This window comes from Marmota flaviventris, chromosome 11, assembly GCF_047511675.1.
Source record: "Marmota flaviventris isolate mMarFla1 chromosome 11, mMarFla1.hap1, whole genome shotgun sequence".
Lineage (NCBI taxonomy): Eukaryota > Metazoa > Chordata > Mammalia > Rodentia > Sciuridae > Marmota > Marmota flaviventris.
Genome location: NC_092508.1, coordinates 58,036,249 through 58,052,958, shown reverse-complemented (window position 1 = coordinate 58,052,958; position 16,710 = coordinate 58,036,249). Strand labels below are relative to the sequence as shown.

At 33.8% G+C, this 16,710-nt stretch overlaps 1 protein-coding gene across 2 annotated transcripts in view; it reads right to left on the bottom strand.

Moving 5' to 3' along the window:
- The window catches only part of Cir1 (corepressor interacting with RBPJ, CIR1), a 39,895-nt gene that overhangs the window by 16,021 nt on the left and 7,164 nt on the right, over nt 1–16,710 (bottom strand). Inside the window, exons 4-7 of one of the 2 annotated variants that reach the window (XM_027946122.2) lie at nt 15,811–15,821; nt 15,659–15,723; nt 15,236–15,284; nt 14,046–14,163 (exon numbers count right to left, since the gene is read on the bottom strand). In XM_027946122.2, the coding sequence (XP_027801923.1) occupies nt 14,046–14,163; nt 15,236–15,284; nt 15,659–15,723; nt 15,811–15,821 (243 nt within the window). The remainder of the gene's footprint in view (nt 1–14,045; nt 14,164–15,235; nt 15,285–15,658; nt 15,724–15,810; nt 15,822–16,710) is intronic. The other variant, XM_071619057.1, reaches the window with a different exon arrangement.

Below are 16,710 nucleotides of genomic sequence, written 5' to 3'. Positions count from 1 at the left end.
AACAACAAGTTAAAAAAACCCCCCAAAACCAAAAAAGTACGAGGCAAGAGGATTGTTAGTTAGAGGCCAACTTGGGAAACTCCAAATAAAAAAAGCTAGTGATATCGCGCTGTGGGAGAGCACCCCTGGATTCCATCCCTAGTACTGCATCTCCTCCTGACAAAAAGATAAGAAAGAATGCCTTGGATGGACTCATCAGTAAGAAAGAATCATTGAGTTTTAAGATATGTCAACAGAAGGTGCCAGGGGTGTAGTTCAGTGCAGTGTGTGCTTAGCATGCATGAGGCCCTGGATTTCATTTTAAGAACCAAAAATAAATAAATAAATAAAAAGACAAAGCAATAGAAACTTCCTAAACTGAAAAGCGAGAGATAAAAAAAGAACATCCAAGAGTTGTAGGATTATTATAAAATGTGTAAATATATATAAGAGGAATACAAGAAAAAGAGAAAATAATAAAAGAAACATCTGAAAAATAATGACTGAGAATTTCCTAAAGTTAATGATATACATCAAACCACAAGTCCACAGCTCAGAGAACACCAAACAGGATAAATGCCAAAAATAATCATAGCTATGCACATCATATTCAAACTGAGGAAAATCAAAGATGAAGAGAGAGTCTTGAATGATGTTAGAGGAAAAAAGCACCATGCTTAGAGAAGAGCAAAGAATTACACTGGACTTCTCTTAAAGAACCATGCAAGCAAGAAGAAAATGAGGGGCTTGAGGATGTGGCTCAGTGGTAGAGTGGATATATGTGTTCTATACTAAGTGAATTCATCATTCACACAGAATTGAGAGAAATGAAATGTTAAAAAAAAGAAAAACCTATCCATTCACCTGCAAATGCCATCATTTTATTCTCTTTTATTGCTGAGTAATATTCCATTGTGTATATGTACCATCAGCTTCTTTACCTATTCATCTGTTGAAGGGCATCGAGGTTGCTTCCATAGTTTAGCAACTGTGAATTGTGCTGCTATAAACACTGAAGTGGTTGTGTCACTGCAGTATGCTTTTTAAATCTTTAGGGTATAGGTCGAGTTCATGCACAACCAGAAAAGTGAAAATTTCTGCTCCATTTGTGTACAATGAATTGAAGAACTTTCTACTGTCAGGTATAACTGATTAGAACTAATAAATGAATAAAAAGAAAGAAGAAACCCACCAATGTAGAATTCAGTATCAGTGAAATTATTGTTCAAAAGTATAAAAACAAAGACCTTCTTTAAAATACAAAATAAACAAACAAGGAATTTGCTGTCAGTACACCAGTCTTTAAGTTTTTCAGAGAGAAAGAAAATAACCTAGGTCAGAAACTCAGGTCTACATAAGGAAGAGTGTTCAAGAAAGAATAAATAAAGGTCAAATAAAATCAATCAGATCTTTTATTTTTCAAATTTTTTTTTCTTTATTTGCAGTGCTGGGGATCAATTCATGGCCTTGTGCATACTAGGTAAGTGTTCTACCATTGAGGTATATTCCCAACCCATTTTTCATATTCTTAACTGATCCAAAGGATAACTGCTGATTCAAAATAAAGATAGCAAAAATAAATGATTATAGCTTATGAGTAAATGAAATGTATAACAGCAATGTTTGAGGGATAGGAAGGAAGAACTCTGTTATATAACAGGAACTAGGTACTTTGTTAAAAGGCACCTGCACTATCCAGGAAGTTGTAGAGTGTTCTTTGAAAGTAGACTTAGTTATACGTGTATATTGCAAAGTCTGAGATGACCAATTTAAAAAAAAAAATCAAGAAATAGTATAATTGAAATGTTGAGAAAACATGAAATCATATAAAATGCTCATTTAAAACCAGATGAAGCAGAAAAAGAACAAAAATGAAACGATGAACGAGGGCAATGAATAGAAACAATTACAAAAAACAAAAGCTAGGGGCTGGGGTTGTGGCTCAGAGGTAGAGTGCTCACCTAGCATGTGTAAGGCACTGGGTTCAATCCTCAGCACCACATAAAGTAAAATAAAGACACTCTGTCCACCTATAACTAAAAAATGAATGTTAAAAAAATGAAAGCTATTAACTATATCAATCATCACTTTTATATAAAGAATCTTAACATACCAACTAAGAGACTATAAGAAAAAAAAAAAGACCCAACTGTATGATATTTAAAAGAAATCTACTTTAAAGATAAAGGCACAGGAGCTGGGGGAATGCACACTTATAATCCCAGCAACTCGGGAGGCAGAGGCAGAAAGATCTTAAGGACAAGGCCAGTTTAGTGAGACCCTATCTCAAAAAAGAACTGGGGATGTAGTTCAGTGGTTAAGTACCCTTAGGCCCAACCCCCAGTACTAAAAAAAAAAAAAAAAAAGACACAAATTAAAAGTAAAAGAATGGGGGATGGGGTTAGTTCAGTAATAGTGCTTGCCTAGCATGTGGTAGCCTCTGAGTTCGATCCTTAGCACCACAAAAAAACAAAAATAAAAACAAAGCAAAACAGTGCATGAATGGAGAAAGATATACCCCAGGCTAACAATAACCAAATAAAGATGGAGCATAATATATTAATTTTATTGAATCCAGGGGAACTCTACTACTGCGTTAAAACCACTGAGCCACCCTTTTTATTTTTTAAATCTGTGACGGGATTTGCTAAGTTGCTCTGGTTGTTAAGTATGATTACCTTATACTTGTAATCCTCCTATCTCAGCTTTCTGAGTAGCTGGGATTACAAGCATGCACCACTGTACCCGGCACCAAATTAATTTTAGACAAACAGATTTCAGAGCAAGGACAAATACCAAGGCTAAATAGAGTATTACATAATGGTAAAAGGGTCAATTTTCCAAAAAGACCCCAAATATGTGTATGTGCCTAATAGAGCATCAAAATGTGTAAAGCAAAAACTGATGAGTATCTTTAGAAACAGGCAACTCCAGTATTATAGCTGGAGACTTCCCATCCCTCTATCAATAACTGACAGATACAACAGGTGAAAAATCAGAATATATTGAACTGATCCATCAACTGGATCTAGTTGACATTTTTTTTCCTAGTTGACATTTATAGAATACTTCATTCACCTAGCAACAGCAGAATATATATATTTTCTCACATTCATATAGAACATTTACCAAATAGACCACATCTGGGCCATATAACACAACTTAATAAAAGTAAAAGAAAAACCTAAAATATTTTGAGATTAAATAACAGAGCTCTAAACACATATATCAAAGAAGTCTCAGGAGAAAGTAAAAAATATTTTGAACTAAGAATAGACAATACAACTGCTGTATAAACAGTTCCTGTTTTTTTTTTTTTTTTTAAGTACTAGGGATTGAACATAGGGGTGCTTAACCACTGAGCCACATCCCCAGCACATTTTATTTGTTGAGACAGGGCTTTAATAAATTGCTGAGGCTGGCTTTGAACTTGTGATCCTCATGCCTCAGCTTCCTGAATGGCTGGGCTGGCCCCCATGCCTAGCCTTTGTCCCCAGTTCTGAGGGAACCTCAACTCTTTTGACATTTCCTGAGTGATAAGAGTATCTTTGGTGGGTCCTGATAGTTTGTTATTGATGTGACTCATGATGGTGACTCATGATTGAAATATTCCACTGTGGTTTAAGAAAAAAGAAAAAGATTTTTAATTTCAATATACATGATCAGATCATGCTAAAGAGATGACTCAAGGGCTGGGGTTGTGGCTCAGTGGTAGAGCACTCACCTAGTAGGTGAGAGGCCCTGGGTTCAATCCTCAGCACCACATATAAATAAATGTAATAAAGGTATTGTGTCTACCTACAACTAAAAAAATACTAAAAAAAAAAAAAAAAGAGCTGACTCAAGATGGTGGTTGACCATATCAGAAAAATAAATCATGTGATTAGAGGGCTAGACTTTGAGCTAGGTGAGAGAAGCCCTTTGAGGAAGAAAGAAGGGCTGGAGATAGAAGAGTTAAATCTCATGGCTAATGATTTTGATCATTCACAACTATGTAATAAAGCCCAATAAAAAATTAGACAGCTTGGGTAAGCTTCCCTGGTTAATAAAACTCTGTGCAAGTTGTTATATATTAATGTACAAGAAGAGTGACAGGTACTGACTCTACAGGGAGACTTTGGAAGACTGCCAGACCTTGTTCTATGTACCTCTTCTTTTGGCTTACCCTGATTTTTATCCTTTTACTATAGTAAAATTATAATCACAAATATAGTGTTAGTTTCTGAGTTCTATAAGTCAGTCTAGTGAATTATCAAACCTTAGGCAGGTAGAAGGAACCCTGGATTTGTAGCAGGTTTGGTGGGTGGTCTAGGAACTCCCAAATTTGTAGCTGGTGTCTTAATTGAGAATAGTCTTTGGAGAACTGTTAACCTGTGAAGTCTGGCCTACTTCTGGGTAGTTAATGTCAGAAATCATTGTAATAAAACCTATTAAATTTTGTAGGACACAGCAAAGACCAAATCAGAAAGAAATTTATAGTACTAAATACATGTATTATAAAAAAGATTTAAAATCAATATGTAGAGCTGGAGTGTAGCTCCGTGGTACAGAACTTGACTAGCATGGGTGAGGCCTTGGTTTCAAACTTCATCACCTCTCCCAAATCAATTACATAATCTTCTGTCTTATAAAACTAGAAAAGGAAGAGCAAATTAAATTCAAAGTAAGAAGAGAAGAAATAAAAAGAGGAAAACAAGGGAGAAAAATCAATCACAACAAAAGCTGGTTCTTTAAAAAGATCAGTAGGTTGATAAAGCTCTAGCTAACCAAGGAAAGAGAAATGAAATAAGGGTCACACACCACTACAGATCCATGGACATTAGAGGGGTAATAATGGAATACAACAAATGATTCTATACCATTAAATGATTTACATGAAATGGACCAATTCTTTGAAAGACACAATCTACCAAAGCTGACAAAAGGAGAAAAAGATCATTTGATAGGCATCTATCTAGTAAAGAAATTTAGCCAACAATCAATAACCTTCTAAAATAGAAAGTGACAGGCCCAGATGGATTCACTGGTTAATTTTATCGAATATTTAAAGAAAAAATTATATTAACAATCTCTTCTAGATAACAGAAACAGAAGGAACATTACCTAACTTATTCTATAAGACTAACATCATCCTGATACCAAAACCAAATACAAACAAGAAAGAAAAATTACATACCAGTACCTCTCATGAGGTGTAAAAACATAGGTGTAATAATCTTTAATAAAATATTAGCAATGGAAGTGCTTCAGCATGTCTAGCTCTCCTATAGAGTAACTATTTAGAGCTAACTATTTGCTTCCTGAAGAAAAAGATCTGAAAGTCAAACATGGAGAGAGATGCAAAATCCATGTTTAGGGAAAAGAGGAGTTTAAAAATAGAATTTTGCTTTATGTTTTTTGAAGAAAATCTTACACATTTACCTGTTTTATAGGTGCCTACATATAAACTTGTATCCTGGTGGGCTATTATAAGACTGGTGTATGTGTTTGTGAATATCTGAGCATTTAAGCGTAATGGGAAAATACATTCCATGGAATAATGGAATGTCCAGAAGAGGCAAAGATATAGGGACAGAAAGTAGTTTAGTGGTTGCCTACAGCTGGGGACTGGAGGGTGAGGGTCAAGGGATTTTCTTTCTTTCTTTCTTTTTTAGGAAAATGAAAATGTTCTAAAATTGACTATAGTGATGGATGTACAACTCTGTAAATACAGTAAAAGCCATTGCATTGATGGCATGTAAATTATAGCTCAATAAAGCTGTTTAAAAAATACTTGCTCAGTTTGAGGTCAGCCTCAGTTTGAGGGCAACTTAGTGAGACCTTGTCTCAAGATAAAATAAAAAGGCTGGGGATGCAGCTCAGTGGTAGAGCACTTGCCTAGCATGCATGAGGCCCTGGCTGGCTTCAATCCCTAGTACCAGAAAAAACAAACAAACAAATCACTTGCTCTGTTGAAATATTCCACTGTGGTTTAAGAAAAAAGAAAAAGATTTTTAATTTCAATATACATTAAAAACACAAATAACTGACAGATGTTAAGAGTCAGTGATAAAAATAAGGTCTACAGAGTATAGATAAAAGATATATGGATTAGTCATTTAATTACGTTATAGAATATTTTATAAAAATTCAGTTATCACTGAAGCTTACAAGTTTTAAGGATAATTTTGATGTATCTGGAGTGGATGAAAAAGGTAAGATGATCTTTTCAGTAGAAAAGATATTCTAAACCAGCTTAGCCCAAAGAAGCATTTTGATTGCCTAATTTAACTTTGTAAAGGAGAAGTAAATCTTATAGCTGGTCTCTGTAAACCTCACAGCTGGAGCATTCTAACAGCACCTTGCAGTTTCCAGTGATCAAAGTAAGTTACTTTATATACTAAACTAAGAATTTCATAATAGAAATAATGTAACACCAGGGGGTGCAGTTATCATGAAATAATTACACTCCTGGGAGATTACAGGCACAAGGCTGTACCCCAGGGGTGTGATTATCCCATGATAACCACATCTACTGAAATTGCCTTATTGCAAAAATAATCTCTATTCACTGGTGAGACATTATTCAATAGGTGATTTTTTTAAATGAAAAGATTTTTTTTTTTTTAGTTTGAATCACCAAGTGGATTAGGAAATTGGTCAGTTTATTTTTCATTGCATTCAAGTTCAGAATATTACATCATTATTACTCACTTTTCTATTTAAGATAGTAAAGTTTTGATTTTGTTTTTGAGAAACCTTTAAGAGTTTCTATTAGCTTTAGTTAAGTACTACTGCTAAATTCAGGTCAAACTTTAGAGTCATTAATGGAGCAATACAATTTAAAATAATTTATTTCTATGTATAATTTTTAATTCTTTTAAAGTAATGCTCACTTAAAAATTTATAAATGTAATTTATCTTCACTGTTGGAAATATGGATAAGCAAAAAGATAAAACTAAAAATCTTAGTAATCCTACTACCCAAACACAACCACTATTAATTTGGTCTATCTCCTTCCAATCCTTTTCTTTAAAATATCTGTTTCTGTGTCTACCTATACACATAAACAGATATACAACTGTAATTTCTCTGTCTTATAACCTATTTTTAAAAATTTCACTAAATGTTTTAAAAAATATCCCCATCATTAAGAAATCTTATCATTTTAAATGCTGCATAGTACAGAATTCCATTATAACAATGTTCCATAATTCACTTAATTTCCTTTTAACAGTCCAGGTTCATGTTCATAATCCCAGGTACTTGGTAAGCTGAGGCAGAACAATCACACACAAGTTTCGAGAACAGCCTCAGCAATTTAGTAAGACCCTGTCACAAAATAAAAATAAAAAGGGCTGGGGATATAGCTTATGGGTAGAATGCCCCTGGGTTCAAACCCCAGTACAGGGGAAAATTTGTTTTTTTTACTAGATACTTTAGTATTGTCTCTCACTATCATACACAATTCTTTGTGACTAAATCTTTAGGACATATTCATGACTATTTCCTTAGGATAAATTTATGACTTTATGATAAGTAAAACACAAGTTAAACAAACAAATCAACAGTAAAAGGTACTATCCTCCCAAATCTTCAATTATTCTTATAAACAGCTTAAGATAATGGTTTTCAACCTTGATGGTACATCAGAAACAGATTGGTAACTTTCACCTTATGTAATACCTAGATAGTGAAAGCTACTGATTTCTTTTTCTTTTTTTGTGGTGCTGGAGATGGAACCTATGACCTTGTGCATACTAGGCAAAGGCTTTACAACTGAATGAATCCCTATTCCTTTCACAATTTTAACAGAGTTCAATGTCTTCAGATATTCTTAGACAAGTCGGATACAGAATTTAAGAAATTAAAATACCCTGTGTAGGGCTGGGGATGTGGCTCAAGCGGTAGCGCGCTCGCCTGGCATACGCGCAGCCCGGGTTCGATCCTCAGCACCACATACAAATAAAGATGTTGTGTCCGCCGAAAACTAAAAAAAAAATAAATATTAAAAAAAAAAAAAAAGAAAAAAAAAAGACCTGCTTAGGTTCAAGGGCTTTTTAAAAAAAAAATTAAAAAAAAAAAAATTAAAAAAAAAAATGAAATACCCTGTGTATATGGCAGTATTTACTCTCATACCTTGTCAGTTTGAAAGAAAAAACTGGAAATGGAAGTTTCCCTAATATCTTAAAGATATAAAGATAGTTTCCCTAATATCTTAAAGATATAAAGATTAAGGCAAAGAATTAATTCAGTCTGTTAGGTATTTCTCATTGTGAACACAGCCTTTGCCCACAACCATGACTCTGCTTCCTTTAGCTGTTCTAATTATTCTGAAAATAAACTTAACACGGGAATAGAAAGGAAAGCATTAGCTTTCTGAAGAGTATCAGTGTTTAAAAAGGCTAAATTTTAAGTTTATTTTAAAATTTTAATACAAAATAATATTGCTTGTAATTTCACCAAATTAACATCTTAACTATTTTCATTTCTTCATGTTTCCTTTCAGTTCTAAATTATATGCATGAGTTTTATATGAGAATTCCAATGCAAATTCAGTTAGTATTTTTTATCTGGAGTACTGGGAATTGAAATCAGGGGTGCTCTCTAACACTGAACTATATCCTCAGCCCTTTTCATTTTTTATTTTGAATCAGGGTCTCAATAAGTTGCTGAGGCCGGGGCTGGGGTTGTGGCTCAGTGGAAGAGCGCTTGCCTAGCATGTGCGAGGCACTGGGTTCGATTCTCAGCACCACATATAAATAAATAAATAAAATAAAGATCCATGAACAACTAATAAAAATATTAAAAAAAAAAAAAAGTTGCTGAGGCTGGCCTCCAACTTGTGATTCTCCTGCCTCAGCCTCCTGAGTAGCTGGATTATGGGCCTGCGACACCACACCTAGCTTAATTAATATCCTTTAGTTCACTTAACATATCAACAGTTTATCGTGCCATTTCCCTATTGCACGATATTTAGATTCTTTACAATACTTAAAATAGAAATGTTGAAAATTTGTCCCCCCCCCTTTTTTTTTATAAGGCTCTTTCAACACATTTCTCTTTCCTTTTCCTCTATATTATTTGCCTTCCAAAGACAAACAACAGATCATAAGCATTATCTGAGGATAAGATTCTCAGACTTTTCCCTGGACTCTTATTCAATAGCCCCATATGGGGTAGGAGCTTGAGAACCAATATTTAAACAAGCTGTGTTAAGTGATTCCTTACAGTAGGTAAGCTTGGGAAACACTGGTTGCAGGATGAATGGACAAATTCCCTCCATCCCATCTTGAGAGCCATTCAAATTTTATTCTATTCAAGTTAAATTCTTTTGTGCTTATGTTTTTCTTCAGGTCTTTTTTTTTGGGGGGGGGGGTCAAACTTTCTTTCTACCTATCTAAATTTTAATTCTTCAGAGATCATTTTAGTCCCTCTTACTCTGTTAACTACCTAATTTAACAATGCTTTCCTCTATTAAACAGACTCTTAAATCGTATTCTAATTTTGAGTAGATTGTCACTAGCCCCTTTTATTTTTTATTTAGAGTTAGGGTCTTGCTAAGTTTCTGAGGCTGGCTTTGAACTTGTGATACTTCTGCCTAAGCCTCCTGAGCTGCTAGAATTATAAGCATGCACCACTGTGCCCAACTGTCTCTTATGTGATATGTTAATGTTTCTGATTTGATTGAAAACTAGGAATAGTCTATACCTTCAATAAACCAGAACATAAAGTTTAAAAAACTTACTGGCTAATGTGTAGGATGTCAAATACATAGTTGCTAAAAACAAGTGTTTGAAAAATAAACAATAAACTCTGGTTTTAAGAATTAATTTTCAAATAGGGCTTTTCTGGGGGGTGTGGGGGGTTAGGGATCAAATCCAGAGGCTCCAGGCAAATGCACTACCACTGAGCTACATTGACAACCCTAAAAATAGAGGCTCTTATATCAGTGAGTCACCCTTTTATCATAAAAGGTAGAGCATCTAAATTCATACAGATTTTAAAAATAACTTCATCCTTGAAAGCCACTTTAATTATGGAATGCCTGACATTTTGTTTATCCTACATACTTTTAATTGATACCATTTAACTTTCTTTACACTTGATACATCCTCCTATATCCTTACATATCAACATAGATCTCTAGCTATATTATATATGTATATATATTACATATGGTTGTAGAGTATTCCATTTGTGGTAGATACTCCACAATTAATAAAAAAATACTCAAGAAGTGATTATTACATGCCAGGCACTATTCTAAGCATCATGTATTAACTTATCTAGTTTTCATAACAACTTTATGAGGTGTAGGTACTATTATGTTTTATACATATCAGCAAGAGATGTTAAATAACTTGCCTAAAGTTACAATTAAGAAGCTGCAGAGTAGAAGTTCTAAAGCAGGCATCTAAGGAGTCATCTTCAATCAATATTTTTGTTTTTTTTAAATAGTTATTTTTTAGTTGTAGTTGGACACAATACCTTTATTTGTTTATTTTTAAGTGGTGCTGAGGATCGAACCCAGGGTCTCACACATGCTAGGCAAGCGCTCTACCGCTGAGCCACAACCCCAGCCCCTTCAGTCAATGTTTTTAACCACTAGGTGAGTGCCACTAAGTATGTGCCCTATCAGGATTGATGGGTCCCTCTGTATGAAAGGCTGTTCCTTTTGCCTGATACTGATACGCCAAATGCTCTTTTCCCAGATCTCACATTGCTGTATTCGTCTTGTCATTCAAGTCTCATCTTTTTTTTTATAATAATCTTTTTTTTTTATAAGAGAGAGAGAGAGAGAGAATTTTAATATTTATTTTTTAGTTTTCAGCGGACACAACTTCTTTGTTTGTATGTGGTGCTGAGGATTGAACCCGGGCTGCACGCATGCCAGGAGAGCACGCTACCGCTTGAGCCACATCCCCAGCCCTCAGGTCTCATCTTAACATCACTTCCTCAGAGGGGCCTTTCTGACCACTTAATACAGTAACTCCCCAGTTAGTTTTGATCACAGTTTCCAATTAAATTTTCATCACAGAACTTATAATTGCTCTATAAATAACTGCTGATGGACATTCATTGGGGTATCATTGTAGAATTCCTCTTCAGTCAAATGAACTTTTTCCAAATAACATGAACGAAGTAGAAAAATGCATAAATTGTTGAATCCTATTGTTTTACCTATATTTAACCATACTTGAGAAGTCTACATGTTGTTTCTAATCTTTCATTACTGTGAATCTTTGAGGGTGTACCTTATTGCTTTCTTTTAATTACTGGAAGGTAAAAGGATATGGTGGATTTTTGTTTGTGTTTTTCTGAGACAGGGCCTCAGTAAATTGCTAAGGCTGGCCTCAAGTTTGCAATCCTCCTGATTCAGCCTCCTGAGTAGCTAGGATTACAGGCATGCCCCAAAGGATGTTTTGAAGACTTTTGATATATATTATGGCCCTTCAAAATGGCTGTTCAATTTACTAACAAAGGATTGAAATATTCATCTTACCATACTTGCTCCAACACCCTGTATACAGTTCTTTTAAGTCTTTACCAAATTTCACAGACAAAACAGACAATATATTGTATGTAACATATGTCAATATATGTAGACTTCTTAAATATGGTTAAATATAGGTAAAACAATAGGATTCAACAAGTTATGTATTTTTCTACTTTATTCATGTTATTTGGACAGAGTTCATTTAACTGAAGAATAGTTCTACAATAATACACCAATGAATGGCATACAAAAACCTGAACTGCATACACTGAATTACCATAAGGTAAATGGAGGGCTAAAGAAGAGTCCATAATGAGCTGCATTATACAGGAATTTACTAACGGTGTGGCATATGGCTGTGGGGTTTTATTGTTTTCAATACTTATTTTTTTAAAAAAATATTTTTAGTTAAACATGGACATAATATCTTTATTTTTAAAAAATATTTTAGTTGTAGTTGGACACAATACTTTTATTTTGTTTATTTATTTTTTGTGGCACTGGGGATCGAACCCAGTGCCTCACATGTGTGAGGCCAGTGCTCTGCCACTGAACCACAACCCCAGCTCTTGTTTTCAATACTTTTAAAAATAGGTTAATACACAAGTTCTTTGGGTTGTTGTTAGCATACTTTCTAATACAGACTCAAGACAAGGCAGGCCTACTGATTATTAAAAGAAAGGGCTTAGCCTGGAGTCTATCCTACTCATTCTCTCAGAAGCAGGATCAGAGTAAGATGAGGCTGGGGAAGAAAGACAGCTACTACTTCTGCTTGTCTCAAAACAACCCATGAATCATGTAGGTGTAAGGAAACTATAAGATTGGCATGAAGGAAAAGATGAGAAAGAAGCAACCCTATCTAGAAAACAGAATATACTTTTAAGATGTAACAATGAATCTCTGGACTAATAAAGGGAAGTGTCAAAAATATTTGAGCCAAATGGGTTCTTGATGTATGACCTACTCCACTCCATTTTCTTTGGGGTTTTATTTCCTTTGGGGCCTTTATCCCTTCTACTAATTGGGAGAGGGCAGGGAAGGAGGGAGAATTAGCTATGTGGGTTATTAAGAGTATCTGTATTGTGGTATCAGTGGTAAGTTCTTTTATAAGGTATTTTGCCAGAACAAAGACTGTATTAACATTGTCTTACAACTGAACAAATAGTTCTCCTTCTCCTTAAAAGGTGGTTTCTGAACCTATTTTACAGGAATAAAGATTTTTCAAAAATTAATCACAGTATTTTATAGGTATGCTTCCTTCACCAACTCTAACATCTATACCACCACTAGGGAAATGCCCAAAATTATGATGGATCAAATTCCTAAACTCCTAATATTAAGATGAACTTTTTTGAACGTGGTTTTCTAGAAGAAAGCAGGATCTCTAGCTGTAAGAACAGATGCAGAAGGTTGTAAGTTGAATGAGGATGAACCGTAGGCTCAAGATTGAGGTGAACAGCAAAAACCATAGAGATTCTAAAGAGATGACTGGAGGCCTTGGGACTGAAAGAAGGGGACTTAATGCCCAGAGGACTTGTTTCAATAAAGTAGCAGTGCTTTTATGTTTTAGGGTTTTATGTAAGATTTCTTTAAAAAAAAAAAAAAAAAAAAGAGTTCTATAGCTGCTTTATAAAGTGCTGAAAATCTGAGTCATACTATCATCCTTATTGTAAAATCAGGAGTTGAGCTGGGTGTGATGGCTCATGCCTGTAATCCCAGTGACTAGGGAAGCTCAGGTAGTAAGATCTCAAGTTTGATGTCAGCCTCAGCAATTCAGTCAGACTCTCAGCAAATTAGTGGAACCCTCCCTCCAGGTAAAAGATTTTATAAAGGGCTGGGGATGTAGTTCAGTGATAAAGTGCCCTGGGGTTCAATCCCTTGTACCAAAAAAAAAAAGATCAGGAGTTGAAGCCCATAAAAGTGAAATTACTCACTGAAGGTTATAGAGTTAAGTAGGGTATTTCTATTATGACTTATTCTGAGACAGGATTAAATTAGTATGGCTATCTCAATGAAATAGTAGTAAGATAATGATAAACTTAAGCTAAAACTTCACAGTTTTAGTATCCTTTTTATGAAGAGCCAAAATGATGCAAACCCAAGTGGACAAATTTTTTTTAGAAAGTAATACGTAGTAAGATAAATAATTTTCCAATAAAAACCCAATTTAAACATATTTATCATCTTTTTTTTACTCAGTTTTGTTTTTAATTCCATGAACCAAAGAGAAATGATTGCTGAGGCTTTCACTCCAGCCTTTTCTAAAAATCAGGAGAATCTAAATATGAGAATGAACCATTTATTTTCTAATTTTAGGCCACTAACCTGATAAAGCATTTATTGTTATCTTACCTTAAAAATCAAGTTCATAGGGCCTTTGGTTGGAAAAATTACATTTTAATTCTATTATAAAGCATTTCAGATTCAACACAGAATTTCTCAATGATAATCATATTTTGGTAATATGCCTTAGTCTAAAACAATAAAACTCAAATAAAACAAAAAATACTCATATTAAAGAAAAAAATGTTATTTTTCTTTCCTTGTTTACCTAAATTCTAAAAAAAAACCATGTCTAATGCCTACCTGAGCCATCAGTGGGAACCGAACTTGCATTGATTCCAGAAAGACCAAACAAAGGACACTCTCGATCTGTGTTGACATGACCCCATTTGTGACATTTAATACATCTTACATTTCGAACCTGAGAAAAGTGAATATTCTTTTGGTTACTAAAATACTAAGAATCTAACCAATGTTTGGCAGGATTCAAGTTAAATTATTCACATTTTAAAAAGATCTGTAGGAAAAGAGACTACAAAACTAAGTTTGGTAAATTTAATACAAATACTAAAATCTTACTATAAATTCTGCCCAATACCTAAGTGAATCCTATTGTTTTCTACTTCTTAATTGGTGGCAATATAACAATATCATCTTAAAATTTCTTAGTTTTAATAAGTCAAAATTAAAAGTTTCAAATTTCTAAACCAGGAGCTGGCAAAATTTTCCTGTAAAGGTTCACATAGAACTTATTTTAAGCTTTTTAGGCCCAACCTCTGTGCCAACTGTAATGACCCAGCTCTGCTGTTGAAGTGACAGATAATACATAAATGAACAAGCAAGGAAAGGTTCCAACAACATTTTCTTTATAAGGATTCCCTCTAGTGACAGGCTGCCCTGATTCTAAACAAATGACTGTTTTAAATCTTTTCTTGGTCATGAACTAATTCTCCAAATTCTTAGAAAAGAGCAGACACCAACATCATTATAACTCCTTTTTTTAAAGTATTTATTTTTTAGTTGTAGTTGGACACAATATCTTTATCTTATTTATTTATTTTTATGTGGTGCTGAGGATCAAACCCAGGCCTCACCATGCTTGGCGAGGGCTCTACAGCTGAGCCACAACTGCAGCCCTATAACTCTCTCTTTTTTTTTTAATATTTATTTTTTTAAGTTGTAGTTGGATACAATCCCTTTATTCCATTCATTTATTTTTATGTGGTGCTGAGGATTGAACACAGGGCCCCACGCATGCTAGGCGAGCGCTCTACCGCTGAGCTACAATCCCAGCCCGCCCATAACTCTTATTAGTAATTTTGATTCCTGTTTTGGTCAGTCTACCACATTTAATGTTTTCTCCTTATTCCTACCATTGTCTGATACAAATACAAACCATATTGTTCTTTTTCAGCTTGAACACCTTTTTGATAATAATGTAGATATTCACTAAATAAAAATTATTCGTAAAGGGTAAAATACATGTCACTTGCCTGAATGCCAAAGGGCTGATCTCTGATGTTCATGTCATCTTTGGCATATCTATTAAGTAGAGAAAATGTATAAATAAAATATTAAGAATAATTTAATAAATTCAATGGTAGTTAACTTGAAAAAGTTATAGTTCTCAGAACAATATGAAATGTGTTATTACTTCAATAAGTATACAGAACTATAGTCTATTTAATATTTCAAAATAGTTATCAAATACCTAGGCTTATAGTTTGTAATTTATAAATAAAAAGAACAAGTATATAAAACAAGACTATGATAAAAGTAGATTGGTTGCATAAGAAAGTTCAATAAAAATGTTTTCATATTAGTTACTTTCTCTAATGCATATAAAGGTGATAACATAAGATGGGATTGCAGATATAGTGATATATATTGTATCTTAAAAGCAAACCAGACCGTACTTTTCTCGTGGAGCTCCTTTCTGCCATTCAAATTTGTATTCTGTTTCTCCTTCTGTTTCTTCTTTCTAAAACATTCATTAAAAAGTCTTTCAATTTTCTCCATAAAATCAAAATTAATTATAAGTAAATTCAAACAGTAAATAGTGCTTTACCTCTTTGTTTTCTTGATTGCATATCAAAAATACAGGAGGGGAAAAAGTAGGACAAGTTAAAATTATCAGTGTAAAAGTCAAATGTATATTACCACTATGATATGTTATTTGATTATAATTTGTAAGATTGTACTGGTTTGACTTCTTTCTTCTTGCATGAGATAAAAATCAAGGACGAAAGGATAAAACACAGTACTGAATTTAACAATACTGTATTTAACAAGCATGTTAATTGCTAATTGTTAATTGCTAATTTTGAAACTTTTATGCTTTTTACTGACAGTGAATATCGTATTTTATACCCACAAGTATATTTAGAAGGAAAGATTAAAGATATAACCACATTATAAAAGAATAAATGCATTTCTGCTGGTGTTGAGATTTTTTTCCTCCCAAAAGGACACCTCATGAAAAATTACTAGAATAGAACAATATTTTAAATATTTATTCTACTTTATTGGTTATAATATTATTCTTTATTATCTCCTCAGAAAATCAATTTTATTTATTATTTTGTAGTACTGGGGATTGAAGCTAGGGGTGCTCTAACACTGAACTACAAACCCAGTCCTTTTTATTTAAGTGAGGGTGTTACTAAACTTGTGATCTTCCTGTCTCAGCCTCCCAGATAGGGATTATAGGTTTGCACCATTGCACCTGACATGATAACAATCTTTAAAAACAAAGAATACTTTTAAAAAGTCTGTTAGCGGGCTGGGGATGTGGCTCAAGCAGTAACGCGCTCGCATGGCATGTGCGGGGAGCTGGGTTCTATCCTCAGCACCACATAAAATAAAGATGTGTCCACCGAAAACTGAAAAATAAATACTAAAAAAAAAAAAAAATTCTCTCTTTCTCTCTCTCTTAAAAAAAAAAGTCTATTAGCAGTTTTCAATCTTT